This window comes from Mus caroli, chromosome 5, assembly GCF_900094665.2.
Source record: "Mus caroli chromosome 5, CAROLI_EIJ_v1.1, whole genome shotgun sequence".
Taxonomy (NCBI): Eukaryota; Metazoa; Chordata; class Mammalia; order Rodentia; family Muridae; genus Mus; species Mus caroli.
The window spans coordinates 46608657-46624367 of NC_034574.1; the positions used below are offsets into that span (position 1 = coordinate 46608657).

The following is a 15711-nucleotide window of genomic DNA, read 5'->3' on the forward strand; positions in this document are numbered from 1 at the left end:
GGGTATGGGGGACTTTTGGGATAGCATTGGAAATGTAAATGAAGAAAATACCTAACTAAATTTAAAAAAAAAATTTTAAAAAACATATTTAACATTTCTATCAACAATGTCAGCTTGTTTCAGCTCTGTGACAGGATTCAGTATTGTCAGGTTTTTGTTGTTTTAGTTGTGTTTTTGATTTTACCTACTCTGTGTGTGTGTGTGTGTGTGTGTAATGTGAGGTTGCTCACTGTGTTTTTAATTTCCTTATCTCTAATGAATGTCAATGTAAATCTTAAGAAATATCCTCACAATTTAAACAGTAAATAACTACTTGCCCATGGAGGAAAAGGAAGACTGGAGTAAAATGCCACAAGAACTTTAAACATCAATTCTGTGTGAGGAATAACACTGTTGGAGGGTCTATGTGATAACAGCTATGCCCATATGCTTTAAAACGTGTCAAGTACATCTGAAGGATTCCATTGCTAGTTGACGCCATAAGGCTGCTTAGATACAAACACCATGCCGGTGGTCTCCAGCACTGCTGGATAGATGAATACTCACTTTCATCTGACCTAACCCGTCAACAGTTACGGAACTGTCTCAAATGAAGCTTTTCTGTGTTAGCTTGTTTTTAAAAACATTGGGTCTCACTATGCTGCTCAAGTGATCCTCCTGCCTCAGCCTCCCAAGTAGCTGGGACTATTTCAGGCCAACACCACCAAGTTTATCACTTTCTCCACCCCCCACCCCAACAGCCAATATAAGGAATGAGTCCAGTGTTTCAACAATGCTGAAGGAGGGAGTTTTTATTTTAACGTAAGGAGGTGGCTAACCCCTACTGGTTCTTCCTTCTGCAACTAGACCAGCACACCAAAACACGCCCTCGGGCTTCCAAAATTAGCTCGGCTTTGATTATTTTGAACAGGGTCTTTCTGTGTTGCCATGGCTGGCCTGGCAACTCACTCAAAAGAAAACTTTTCATTTGTTTTTCAAGGGCCTCTATGCCAGAAGTGGTGGTAGATGCTTATAGTCCCAGCACTTAGGAAGCAGAGGCAGGAGGACTACCCCAAGTTTGAGGCCTGCCTTGTTTACATAAGCAATCTCTGGGCCAACCACAGCAACACTGCAAGACCCTGTTCAAACAAAACAAAACAAAGCCGAGCTGGTGCCACTGCTAAGCAGGTCAAAGGCCCTTTGTCTTAAGCCGTGACCTGCACTCAGTCCCTGCTCCCACAAATTGTCCTCTGACATCCACTCACACATGCCATGGCACATGCACATGCACACTCAAATACATGTAGGAGCCAAGTGTTTAATATGGTTTATGTTAAAACATAAAAAGGGGAGCTCCTTGACCTTTAGGTAACAAGTGACCACATAATTCCCAATACAGAGGTTCCTAAACAAATACTAACAGTAAAGTAATGCATGTGACAATTCCTCAGCACCTGGACAGACAGAGGCCAAAACATGGACGGTGGCTCCCATCTGAGTGATATGCAGGCTAGAAGAGCAGCACTGAGCACAGGCAAACCTCACCTTTCTCTCCTTCAACAGCTTCCTGTAGCCACTGCAGCCCAGTGACAGCAAGGTGATGAGGACGTCTAAGGACGGCGAGGCTGAGGCTCTTCCTGCAAACAGACGGACAGGGTGTGTGAAGGAGGGCTGACGGGAGGACCTGGAGAGTAAGACTCACCACAGAAGGCTATGTGCATGTGCAGTTTTGTCCATTAGTTACTTTTCCCAAAACCCAAGTTATCTACTGACCTGGATACATCTTGCTGATGTCCTGAATGAAGGGATCATTAAAGCCAGCAATTATAGCACCACCTACTGGAACCATAAAATTTTTGTCCAAGCTCTGAACGAAAGCATCAATTCTACCAACCCGAGCCCCCTAGAATCAAATAATATGTGGGTCACATGTTAGTCACCGTGAGGACAGACAACTGCTATTAACAAGTAAAGGCCACAAGAACAACAACAAAATCATGTTCTACAAAATATACATACAAATTTAATTTCATTTTCACATTTGCAAAGGCTGCTACTAATTTTACCTTAATTTTGAAGTAAAAATGAGTACCCCTAAAACAGTGCATAGACCTTTTTTCAAAAGCAGGTGAGGGACTGTAATTGGCTTTGCAGCAGGGCAAGTACAGGATTTACAGGACTAAACCACAGCTCTGAGAGGTGCTCATTATAAGCAGAACACCGGCACTCTGCAGTGACAACTGTTCTCACAGATTAATCACCAACTCATAACCCCTGGGAAGCAGGTGGGATTTCATTACCAGTAGGAGTAGGAATTCCTGTGTAGCAGCTTTTTACTGTAAAACTGAGAAGGAGACAAAGCAGTCCCCATTCCCTGCACCTGTGTCCTTTATTTGACAATAAGGTCTGCAGTGATTAAGTAGATTAAATACTAGCATCACAATCTAATAAACTGCAGCTGCCCAAAGTGCCAAGCAGCTAGAAAATTAAGTGCCTCTCTCTGATCTATGCCTGGCATAATCTGTTTTCTTTTTAGGTTGGATGGTTTGTTTCTCTGTGCTGAAGACTGACCCAGGGCCAGGCAAGCCATCAAATCCAAGCCTAGACTTCAAACAACAAGCTCTACTTCCATAATGACTCTGACCACAAAAGAGAAGCCACATTTTATGTTTACCATCGACAAAGGGCCATTTCATTTGTATATTCCTGGCAGCTCCAGGCGATGCTTCGCCATACCTTGTGGTCCTTAACTCTGTGACCTTAGACAATCTCGTTCCATGGCAAATGAACTTGAAATGGAGTCTAATATCCCGGCACAGAGTGGAACATGCACCTACTAGAAACGTGGAACCAAGTTCTGCTTCCCATTCGACACAGCTGTGACCTTCTGTCTAATGTGGTGCAATTTTCTCCTCTTAAAAATGGAGATACTATCTAAATTTCAACTCACATAGTTTTTTCTTTATCTGCAGCCACAGATTTTCAATCTGTATTCACAATCTACATTCCTATTAATATTATAACCACATTTGACCTTCCTTCTCACGCTTCCTGCCCACCTCTGTATCTCAGGGAGAATGGAAATCGTAGATAGCTGGTCTAATCTGACAGACCAGATGTGGGCAACAGGTAGAGACGGCAGTAGCTGGGGAGGGGCGGACCACTCACAGACCATCACCTGACTGTTTCAGCCTTATTCTTGCCGTGACTCTTTATTTCTCAACAAACTGTGAACAGAGGAAAAGCCACCTTAACTCAGGAAGAGGAAGCACCACAAACACCAACAGAATAAATGATGGGAAAGCACAGCAAGTTGTCCCAGGTAAAAAGTGGCTGTCAATAACTGTCTAGGCTTTCTGAGAAGACCCTGCACCTAACCTGGGCGTGGGAAGGCCGAGAGAAGGAGCAATCAGCACTCCAGACTGCTGCAGCACCCTATCACCATGACGACTGCACTCTCCACTGCAAGAAAACAAGCGGGCCACACCAGAGCTCAGAAATGTTCAAGGGCCACACTCCCCACACTAACACAATGCTGTCACTAAGGAAGAAAAAGAAAGAACCAACAGAGCAAAGGCTGATGGGGAACAGGACGTGGCTGTGTGTTTTGTGTGATGTTATCAGGTAGCTCACACACGAGTGGGAACCCAGAAGATCTACTGAATGAAGTAACCATTAGGCATGTGCTGAAGCAGCAGTAGCACTCTCTGCTCCAGCTCTTAACAAGTCAAGTTGCTGCTTCCCACACTCTGCAAACAGTCAATCCCACACATATGTTTAAAGCTCTACTATGTGCCTCCCCATTAATCTGTCCTAACAACTCAAATTAGGCATTTCAAAAAATACAATGAACGAAAGTGTACTTCTTGAGACTTCTTATACAGAATATCCTATCTGCACAGATCTAAGTCATTCTGGGGCATCTTTTGAAAATGCTACATTTCAGATATGATCGTCTTCTTCACTGACCACATGGGTATATGATACTGTTTTCTAAACACTGTGGTTTTCCTGTGTTGTGTTTAAGGGGTAAATCTGAGCCCTGGTGTCAACTCTGCCATACGAGCTGTTCTGCACTTAAACTTCTGAGCTTGTTTCCTCATATATGAACAGGAACAATAAATAGTACACCTTATAGGATAAGGTTAAAGACGTTCAGAACCTAACTGATGCCTAATACACATGGTGGGTCCCTGCATTATCACAGCTATGAGTGAAAGTTAACTTTATAATGTCATGGCATAGCAGTCAGTACTCAACAAGAGTACTTATTTATGTACTTAAGTGGTTTAACCAACAATGTCGTGACCTCTCCTCATACAGGCCAAACTGCAGAAATGTTTATTTACTACTTAAAGACAAATCAACTTTAGAATCTGCATCTGAGAAACATCTCACACACACAGATGATGATGAAGTGGGGCAGCAAAAAGAGAAGCCCCAAGGACACCTTTCCCATCAGCTCCACAGTTCCATTGTCTTGTATTCAAAAGTATGTTGTGAGCCCCAGAACACTGAGCACTTTTCAATTAGGGAATAATAATGTCTGAGTAAATGAGTAATAACGTCTGTGGGGCTGCAGAGAGACCTCAGCAATTAGAAAAATTACTGCTCTAGCATGAAGACCAGAAATCTGTTCACAGCACCCTATGGCAGTTCACAAAACACTCTGAACTGCAGCTCCAAGGGATGTAATGCCTCTTCTTGCTCCTCAAGCCATCTGTCTCCCACTAGCTCACACATTAAATAAATAAATAAAAACTTTAAAAATGATGTGTGTGAAAACCAAACAGCCATGTAGAAAGTATAAACATATAGCTAGTAATGCCTAGGATATTTTGTAAAATGTGCACAATGTGAAAATAGTGTGTCCTCAGAACAGAAACTGTTCATTCTAGATGACTAAAGGTGCCTATAAGATAGCTATGATCACCTGCTCCTTCCTTTCATAAACCTTCAGAGATGTTAATGCATTTGAATTTCGAAAGCATTAAAGATGTGAGGAGAGGCAGTGAGATGCCCCGTGGTTAAAAGCATTTGCCACCTGCCCTGACAGCTTGCGTTCAATCTTCAGAACCCATAGGGTAGAAGCAAAAAATTGACTCCTGCAAGTTGCCCTCTGACCTCCATATACACGTTATGGCACACATGTGTATGCATGAACACATACATGTATGTAGTAATTTTTAAGTATTAAAAATTAAAGGGATGCCCAGGAGGAAGGCAGGGCACAGAATCGAGTCATTGGTGTAAAGTGTTTTCACAAGCTCCATCACAGACCCCTGTGCTCCTTTCTTTTGCTCTAGATGATGCAGACCTGATCCAATGTATGGATCTGTGAGGCAACCCTGAAAAGCTAAGAAATGATGAGAAGACACCAAAGGTAAGAGTGGATAAGGAGGGATCAGAGGGCAGCAGCTGCTAAAGGATTTTTAAGATCCTGGAAAATGTTTAAATTTTTTTTTTTTAAGATTTGAAAATGTATTTTTATGTATTCACATGGTTCCTTCTGGCTCTTTCTGTGTTCTTTTTCCTCTATATAAAATATAATCATCAATATAGTTTTTGAAATACTGTAATTCAATACTTAAAAACATGAACATCTTGGGTTAAAAAAATTCTCAGAAGGACGGCATTGAAATATTTCTGTTGATTCAAGACCAGCAAAGCTATTTCACAGTGGCTAAGAAAATGGCTCATCCACTAAGAACACTTGTAAGCGCAACCATGAGGAATAGAGTTTGGATCCCAGAACCCACATGCGTCACATATATATAAAACCCTAGCTCCAAGGAGGATGAAGACAGGATCACTGAGGCTTGCTGGCTTCCAGCCTAGCTGAGAAAATTCAACCCACAGGTTCAGGAGAGACCCTGCCTCAGGGGATAAACAAAAGGGCACTCAGCACCCTCTTCTGACCCCCAACTGCATGCTCACACAGACACATAGGTATGCACACACTTACATACAGAGATACATGCATACACATAAAACATATGCATAAACAAATAAGTCTTTAAAAGCTACTATCCAATTACCATCATACTACCTAGGAATAATAACTGTACACAAGTTTCTAATGTTCCCTGGAGAACTAAATAATGTTTACTGTGTTGGGTTATAGCAAAGTCATAATCCTACAGTATATAATATTAATATAATAAGTCACCTGCTGAATGAGATGCATGCACTTTGAAGACTGTAATCCATAAGCGTTGTTGACTACATGTGGAATGTCATAATTAGCACAAATCACAGCCAGTTCTTCTAATCTATAAACATAAACATTTACAGAAAGACATACTCATACTGTGCTTTATAAATAATTATGGAAAGTTTTTATTAATAGTCAGTCTTAAGGTATACCAGGGAAAGGGAGAGGGGATGACAAACTGAATTCCCTCTATAGCATCTTTACATGTAATTCACCAGCCTGGAAATACAGAGCAAACACTTTTGGAAACCTAGAATAGCTTTTAATGTTACCAATAAATGAGAAAAATGTATTTATAAAAGCTTATGACTTGGGAGGCAGAGGCAGAAGGATCTCTGTGGGTTTGAGGTCAGATGGGTCTATGTAGTAAGTTCTAAGCCAGGTCTACACAGCAAATTCCAGGCCAGCCAGGCTACATAATGAGACCCTGCCTAAAAGGAAAAGGCAGCAGCAACAACAAAAAGCTTATGGTGTAACTTTTAACTAATTTCCAAACGTTTTACAAACAAGACAAAGAAGCTATGACTCACAGAGTGCTGTGACTCTTTTCTTACTGTTCTGACTGCTCACCATATTAAAGCTGGTGCTGGCAAACAAAGAGCAAGTCTGGAAACCTTAAGAAAGCTCATAGAAGGAAAATTACAATATTCCTGTACCCAAAGTCACTGACCACTGGCACTGCCCAACGACCTGGCTTCATCCTTTAAAAAATTGCTGGCTTAAAAATCTACATCTCTTCACTGTTCATTTGACACTCCTCATATAAAGATGATTTGAGTCTAACATATGTTAAATATGGTGATGAATCACAACACAGTAGAGGTCCTTGTGACTGAAACCACCTGTAAAAATGTCTGCACACTGCAAAACTATAACTAAATCCTATGATGCAATTAAGATGATATTTTTAATGTTTTGTTTCACAGAATGGAAGAACAATTTAGAAATAAAGCATTTTAAATTTTCTTTCCAAAAGGAGGTATTTAAATAATGGCATCAGGAGGCAAGGGGATCTCCTTGAGTTCAAGGCCAGCTTGTTCTACACAGTAAATTTCAGCCTAGTCAGGAGATACACAAGACCTTGTCTCAAGTAAGCAATGAGTAGTATGATCTTTCTATTAAGCTATGCATGATGTATCCCTTTTTTTCTAGATGTGAGCAAGTATGCTTTAAAACTATGAATGGGAATAAGATCATGTTCATGTGTCAGAAACTTAATTTGCTTCCTTCAAGTATTATAAATTGTGGTGGTGGTTTAGGTAATAATGGTCTACATAAACCCAAATATTTCAAAGCGTAGTCATCAGGGAGTGTTGCTACTTAAGAAGGAACAGGACGTTTGGCCTTGTTGGAGATGTGTCATAGAGATAGGCTTCTAGGCTACAAAAGCCCAAGCCAGGCCCAGTGTCTGTTCCTGCTGTCTGCAGATCTTGACTCTCAACTTACTGTTCCAGTGCCATGTCTAGCTATGTGATACTATGCTCCCTGCACTGAAGATAACGGGCTAAACCTCTGAAACCATAAGCCAGCCCCAATTAAATGCTTTCCTTTGTAAGAGTTGCCATGGTCATGCTGCCTATTCACAGCAATAGACACTAAGACATGAATAAAACCTCATTTTTAGGGCTGGAGAGATGGCTTATTCAGTCAGTAAAGTGCCTGCCTTGCACGCATGAGGACCTGAGTTTAATTCCTCAGAATCACAGAAGAAGTCAGCTGTGGCAGCATGTGCCTGAAATCCCAGCAATAGGCAGGCAAAGGCAGGACAAACTCTGGGCCTCAAGAGCCAGCCAGGCTGACTGAAACAGGGTGCTCCAGTGAGGCCCTGCCTCAAAACAACAAAGTGCAAAGTGATAGAAAAAGACATCCAAAATCAGTCATGCACATAAGCACCCACACAAACACACACAAGCACACATAATACACGTGACTCACAATACCAAAATGTCTTCTGCTATAAACAAAATAGTCTTGGAACACATACTTATATTCTTTAGAATATAAATGGCACTTTTTTTTTCATATGTGTGTGCTCCAGAGAAAGAATTCTCTAATAACTTCCCTGAAAATAAGGTATCATAATATTAAACTTATTTAAACAAACAAACAAATAAGACTTGTAAGTAACTTTAAATGATCTAAATTAATCAGATGTTTTGATAGGACATAAAAATATACTAAATGAAAGGCAAAAAAAGGCAGAAAACAGATTTTCCAAGTGAACCCCACTGTATTCTAAGTCAGAATTTTAATAGCCACCAGAAATTATATTTTTTAAACATTTTTACATAGATTTCATATTCAATACTCTATAATTGACCAATAAAAACAAGATAAATGATTAACCTCTAAAAGACTATAAAATCAGAAATTCAAATATACTAGCTTTACATCTCGATTTTCCTAAGCCTCACTAATCAAAAACATTCATTACATCATACAAATGAGAAGTAACTCGAGCTTCTGGCAAAAACAGAAAATTCTGTTAATAAACCTAAGCCCCATGACATTTTCAAAACAAAATATTTATGGCTATCTTTTAGAAAAGTAAACATCTGCCACCCCATGGCTTTAATTTTCTAATTTATATTATTTTCAAAACGTGGACAGGCACTTAATCTCCCCATCACAGAAATGTAAATAATCCTAAACTACTTTATTTACAGCCTGTTAATGACTATACTTCCTACTTAGCAAATGAACTGCAAGGCCAAAGTAGAGATGGGAAAATGCTCTGCCCAGCATTTCACTTGGATAAGCTTAAGCAATGAGTAGGAAAACAGACAAATAAGACGAACTGAGGTTTGGATGGACAGATGTCCACCTCTGCATCAGCTGATTTTCCTTCAACATCAAACTTCTCCACCTCTCTTCAATAACTGTCCCTAGGACAGACTGGGGTCTGGCCAGTAAACTCACTACTTGAGACTCAGTGGACAGCCTGTCAGTCAAAAGACTGCTGAGTGAGCAGCTGAAGACCCATATTCCAAGTCAGTTACCTATCGGGCACCCTTGGAGCAAAACAGGCTGTGGTAGAATGAAGGCACAGGATGTGCTCAGGCCCGAGCTCCTGGATTTTAGCCTCCACGGCTTTCAGGTCTGTGCGCAGCTCATCACCTTCCAATACATTTTCTATTACCACGGGTTCAAAACCTAATCAAGTCAACCAGAGAGCTAAGCATTAGTGTCAACTAAATGTGAAATGATTCTAGAATTCTAAGAACCAATGCAATGGCACACAGAACTCTACTAAATTATTATTTATTTATTATTATTATATTTATTTATTATTATTATATTATTTATTATTAAACTAATAAGCTTTTCCTCTAGTAATAAAGATGGTGGCTAAGAGCTGGCATTAGTCAAAAACAAGTCGAAAGGACATGAAGAACAAGTAGATATCTAAGACTGGATCTTAATGCTTTGAAATGATACAGAAAGGATTTTATATTGTAAAGAAAACACATTAATTAACCAGAGATCTACAGAAGCTAATGCTCAGTTGCTGATAGTCAAAAAGAAACCTGGTCAGGGCTGGAGAGATGGCTTAGCAGTTAAGAGCTGTTCCTCCTGAGGTCCTGAGTTCAATTATATAAATAAAATATATAAATAAATCTTTAAAAAAAAGAACTCTGATCGTTCTCTAGAAACATTTTAATTTCATTTGAGTTTATTACAGAGATAGATATAAATAATAAAATTCAAGCACTAAAATATACCATATCCATAAATTTTGTTTTACCATATAAACACACATACCAAAAGAAAACAACAACCCTATAATCAATTTCAGTAGCATGGAGATCCATAACCATCTCATGGCCCAAGAGTCCATATTTTTAATTGAAATATTGTAGTTAACTAGCACATAGTTAAAGATCACCTCACAAATAATTATACAAACGCTAATGGTAAAGGCAAGTAACCTTTAAGTAAACTTAAAAGTTGCATTAAACAAAACATGTACTAAATTTTATGAATACTTTACTATAATTTCTTTAAAGCATGAATATGGAGTTCATTTAATTTTTCATTTACCTATCTCTACATAAAAATCTGAATTTTTCCATTGGGTGTTTAAAATACCACATATGCTGCATGTCTTCTTTTACCTGCAGTGACCATGGACTTAAAGCAGGACTTCTGGTCTATCCGTGGCCATATGATATACTTGGCCTTCGGTCTTTTGTGTCGTAGTGTTAGGAAACACAAGGTTAGACTCATCCCAGTTGCCATAGGAACTACAAAGCAACTGGCCACTGAATGAACACCTACAAATAAAAAATAAAACAATTCATTATCCCATTAAAATGTTCTGGAAGAAATGATACATTTCCTTTATCAAATAACTGTAACCCTGAGGTTTCTTCTTATTTGCTCTCATGAAACTCATTGTTGAAGCCAGGGGGGTAGCGCTGCATACCTTTAATCCCAGCAGTTAGGAGGCAGAGAGGCAGATGGATCTCTGTGATTTTGAGGCTAGCCCTATCTACAATGAGTCCCAGGTGAGCCAGAGCTACATAGTGAGACCCTGTCTCAGAAAAAAAAAAAAAAGGCAGAAACACTGCAATTTTCCCGGTGATAGGCCTCAGGAAGCAGACACAGGCGGATCTCTCAATTCAGGGCCAGCCTGGTCTACAGAGAAGGTTCCAGGACAGTCAGGGAGTCACAGAGCCCCTCAAAAACCAGACAAAAAAAAGTCATTCCTGGGGCTCTAGCTCTCATTTTTTGTCTTATTCTGAAACAGGTTTACACGTGTGTCCTTTTAAAAGCCATTCATATTATTTTTGAAGACACAAAAATGTAGGAAACTTGTGTCCTATCTACTTATCAATCATATTATGATTGATAGGATACATACCAGCCAGCTTTATGACATTAAGCACCAAAGAATTAGTAATTTTGTTCAACAGGCTAGAGCCTGCAGCTTTTGGTTGCACAGCAGAAATATCACCGGATCGTCCAATTCCATGGATGAACCTAAGCAAAAAAATAGGCCAAAACCCATACAGATACATTCAATGTTGAAGTAGTCAATACACGGGTTTACAAATAAATAACCAAAAACTAGCAGAGGTAGTTTTCTGTTGTTGTCAGTATATTTCATAAACAACTAAAGTAAAATACCTGAAGTTGAAACAGTTTCAATATGTTGTAGTAGCTAATCTACAAAGACCATCATTATCAAATTCTTTTCCCATGTTGGTCCACACCAAAAGATACAGTTTAATTCTCCTCCATATCTACATCTGGATTGTGTGGTGGGGGGTGGGGGTGGGGTGTGTTGTCCTTACTGACTTACTTTTGACCTGGAAGAACAGAAAAAGCCTCTGAGTTCTAAAATGTCATAAGAAGCACTAAGTCTACTTGGCTTCTAAAGAGTCTGCTAGTGTGCACTGCCTTCCAAAATCCAGCTGCCACAGTGGGAAGAGCTAACATAACAGAAGATGAGATCTGAGCCCTTAGCCATGTAAGCAAATCATCTTTTATAGACTGTCCACTCTCACCTTCAATAAGACTATAGTCTTAGCTGGCATTTGATAACTACACCAAAAACACATTGCTGAGCTCAGTTAACACACAGAACCAGGAAGAAATAATAATTTTAAGCCATTAGCTTTTGAAGTGATCTGTTTAAAACCACAGTAGAGGTAACATCCTATTCCCTCTTTTCTGCCTGCCAAAGCAGAGGGACAGATTCCAATCTAAAGCATGCTTTAGAGACTGTCCTAATTTGTTGGTGGTGGTGACAGTGGCCTTTTGAGACAGGATCTCACTAAGAAGCCCTGGCTGACCCTATACTTTGGACCCTTGCCCCTGTTTCTGCTAAGTGCTGGGATTACAGGCAGTGCCACCACCCAAGCAAAAACTTTCCTAATTTCTAAATTATGTTTCTATAAAATGAGTGTACAAATCCACGTGTCTTAAATTAGATGGTCCTATACACTTAAAAACACTAAAACTTGGAATACTCCAATTTTAAAAAGAAACAACTCCTTCTGATGCTCCATCTCTTACATTCAATTAGATCTGAAACTGTGTATAATGAGAGTATCAGGAGCACTAACTAGTACTGTACTTCTTTACAGGCATGCCTTATATACAAGACATCCATATGCATATCTATGGACCTTGTTACCAGGGCATTGTCAGACTGGAGATCTGCATCCCTACCCATTAGCCTCTCTTCTGACTGCAAATGTCTTCATTAAAATAAAATTTTAGTAAGCCTCAAATATTTCACGATTTCAAAACAAAAAAACAAGAAGTATTTAAGAGTTCATATTTCTCACAGAAAGGGTGGAATAAGCAGTCATATCCAAAAGCACTTCCAATCAAGGATTAAATCATTCTTGCCAGGCAGTGGCGGCACATGCCTTCAGTCCTAGGAGAGGCAGGTGAGACTCTTAAAAAAAATCACTTTTCAGAATGGAGTAAAATCTCAAAACTAATACAAATAATGTAATCATCTAATACAACTGCTCCCCCATCTGCTGGAATTCAGACAGTGATAAACACGCTCTACTCTCCAGTAAAACCTGTACATTACAAAGAAAACATGGCTGCAAGTGGGGTTGAACACCTTTAATCCTAAGAGTCAGGAGACAGAGGCAAGTGAATCTCTTTGCCTGAGGCCAGCGGGAGCTACAGAGTGAGTTCTAGACCAGCCACAGTTACAAAGTGAGAATGTCTTAAAAAAAAAACACACACACACAACAACAACACACAACCATGATGTATATCAAGTGAAGCTTGAAAAAAGAAATAGAAAGAGGGCCACACGCATGGTAAACACTCTGCAAGGCTGGCTGAACTTCTATGATTGTGGTAAGTTAGCAAGTGGCAGGCCAAGAACCAAAACATCTTCCCTCTGTGCGGCCTATCAACCCTGTGACTATTAGGTCAATCCTTCTGGAAGGGACAGAAACCCCCTAGCTTCACCCTCCCAGAAGCTAAGAATGTCATCAGACAACAGCCAGGGCCTGCTTTTCCTAAACATGCCTACCTCTATATTTCTACTAGTGTAGTCAAAAAGTGTCTTGGCCTATGATTTTGTTCTGCGACTATTTTACATAAAAATTTCATGAAACTGTTACCACTCCAGAAGAACATGATATTTGGTGTCACCTGTCACTTGTATGTATCTCTAGAATAACTCTTATTCCTTTTGAAGTGAACTGTGTTTTTTTTTTAAAGACTTGTTTATTTTATGTATATGAGTACACTGTAGCTGTCCTCAGACACACCAGAAGAGGACATCAGACCCCCTTACAGATGGTTGTGAGCCATCATGTGGTTGCTGGGAATTGAACTCAGGACCTCTGGAAGAACAGTCAGTGCTCTTAACCACCGAGCCATCTCCTCAGCCGTAACTATGCTTTTTAAAATTTTGTTTTGTTTTGCTTTATTAAGTTTTTATAACAGATGTACTAGTTTAAATATTGTCAGAACACAGCACCAGTGGTGTTGACCAGTCTGCTGGATCAAAGAGGAAACCACCATATATCAGAACTACTGTCTTGAAAGCTCCAAGTCTCTCAGTTCCATCTCGCAGTTCCGTTAGATTTCCGTACCCATTACCCATTTCATGAGGGAAGGGATTATTTCTGAGTGGAAACTTTATAATTTAGTAGGAATACCACCACCATTATTTTAAGGTCCTTCCACTCCCATTCCCAGAATGAATGAATAAATAATTTCATAAGTAGTTTAAGAACCATACCTGTAATGTCGTCGAGCAACCAAAGCAGAGGCCACTCTCCCTTCCCTTTCTCCCACACCACAATTACCCAAGAAATTGTTGCTATCCATGACTGCAAGCTCATGCAGAAAGAGTTCGAGGGTACTTTCATCCCAGCCATCCTCTGGACACTTGCCCTTTAAAAAAAAAAAAAAAAGTTATGGCATTTATATTCAGGTAAATTATCGGTCCCTAAAACTCCACATCAATGTACTTGAATTCTTTTTAATGTGTTTTAATGACCCTTGATTCCTCACATCAGAAATAAACCCAGCAGCTATGAAGGACCGTTTGCCAATTAGCCAAACGTTTGTTTTCTATTTGACTACAAACTTATAGAGGTTGCGGACATATGTAATATGGCCACTGAAGTTTGCGAGGGCTCAGTGGAGTTAGGGAAACTGAAAAGGTGACGTCCTCGGGTGAGTTTTCAAACTAGGGGCTGGCAGACCTTGGGGGCACTACGGTTCAGGACTCCCGTCAAGGAGCGAGGCCGGAGAGGTGCGGCGGGCAACTGCCCGCGGGCGCAGGTCTACGGGCCGTACGTGATCGATCCCCGAGTGGCCCCGGAGAACCAAGCCCTTGGACTTTGACAGCTCCGCACACCAAGGCGCCGCGCTGCCCCGCCCCTCTCGGCACACGCCGAGCCCAAGCGCCGAGGCAGCGGAGTACCTGCTCTAGAAGCAGCCGGATGAGGTGCTCGTGGGCGCGCCGAGCCTCGCAGCCCTGCCTCACGTAAGCCGGAGACACCCGCCGCTCGCCCGCCGCGAAGCTCTCCGGATTCATGACGGCGCCCACTGAACACACGCCGAGGCCCAGGATGCAGCGCGCCGCCCGGACGGTACGGGGCGGCCGTGGACCCAAAACACCCTAGGCCGCCGCCTTCGACTTCCGCGCATGCGCAGAGCCGTCTTGGTGGCCCTCCACTCCCATTCCCTAACACCACAAGCACTTGGGAAGAAGTTGGAAACCTTGAGTATTTATGAGAGAGCTGGCAAGATTAACGGGTTTCTGGCCAGAGGAAAGGGGAGTTGACTTGGGCTAGGTAAACCCTCTTATAACCAAGAACACTAGTACTTCAAAAGAGGGCAGAGAAGGCAGAAGGGCCATTGTGTGCTTCTCAGGAAATGACAATTTATGATCTGCTCCAGTCATCTTGTTTGAGTCTTCCCCAGACTGTGTCAGATTCCAGAACCTTACATCCATACATACCTTGATATATTTCAGCATTTCCTACTGCCTGACAACCTTAGGAAAGGATAGAGCCCTGCTCCCGTGGCAAATTTATCTCATGATAGTTACTCTTTTCATTTTAAATTATGCAGTGATCTGCAATAACTCAACCCACGATCATACTATGGGAAGGGGAACCTTATGCATATCTTACCCGAGAACTAGAGTTTTCTGTACTAAATTTAGATCTACAGAATTCCTTTAAGAACTTTGTACTAACATTTGTCCATGAATAGTGTGTCTTTAGAACATAGCAGTAATCTACCAAATGTGGGAATTCCTCACTGGTAGAACATATATGCACTTGTATGTCAGCAAGCAAGCACACATGGCCTGCAAATTCTATATGACTTTGAAATGTTTGAGGGAAGAAAAATTCTTCACCTTTTTGGGGCATCACAACAAAAATGGACAAGAAGCTATGGGACTCTGTAATGCACTATTTCATAGAACCGTAGCCATATAAAAATAAAGGCTCATGGGGAAAGAGGGGAGATGTGGGAAACAATGAAAATGTTCTGAGAGATCACTGCCAAGCCAG

At 40.8% G+C, this 15711-nt stretch overlaps 1 protein-coding gene across 3 annotated transcripts in view; it reads right to left on the reverse strand.

The window, feature by feature from the left end:
* Sepsecs (Sep (O-phosphoserine) tRNA:Sec (selenocysteine) tRNA synthase) overlaps positions 1–14765 on the reverse strand; it is a 26211-nt gene extending 11446 nt beyond the window's left edge. Inside the window, exons 1-8 of one of the 3 annotated variants that reach the window (XM_021162976.2) lie at positions 14610–14765; positions 13920–14074; positions 11058–11176; positions 10309–10467; positions 9193–9346; positions 6149–6251; positions 1753–1882; positions 1525–1616 (exon numbers count right to left, since the gene is read on the reverse strand). In XM_021162976.2, the coding sequence (XP_021018635.1) occupies positions 1525–1616; positions 1753–1882; positions 6149–6251; positions 9193–9346; positions 10309–10467; positions 11058–11176; positions 13920–14074; positions 14610–14723 (1026 nt within the window). In that variant the 5' untranslated portion in view covers positions 14724–14765. Of the gene's footprint in view, positions 1–1524; positions 1617–1752; positions 1883–6148; positions 6252–9192; positions 9347–10308; positions 10468–11057; positions 11177–12489; positions 12849–13919; positions 14075–14388; positions 14486–14609 lie in introns of those variants that run through there. The other 2 variants (XM_029477423.1, XM_029477424.1) reach the window with 2 other exon arrangements.
* Between the last annotated feature and the right edge of the window lie 946 nt (positions 14766–15711).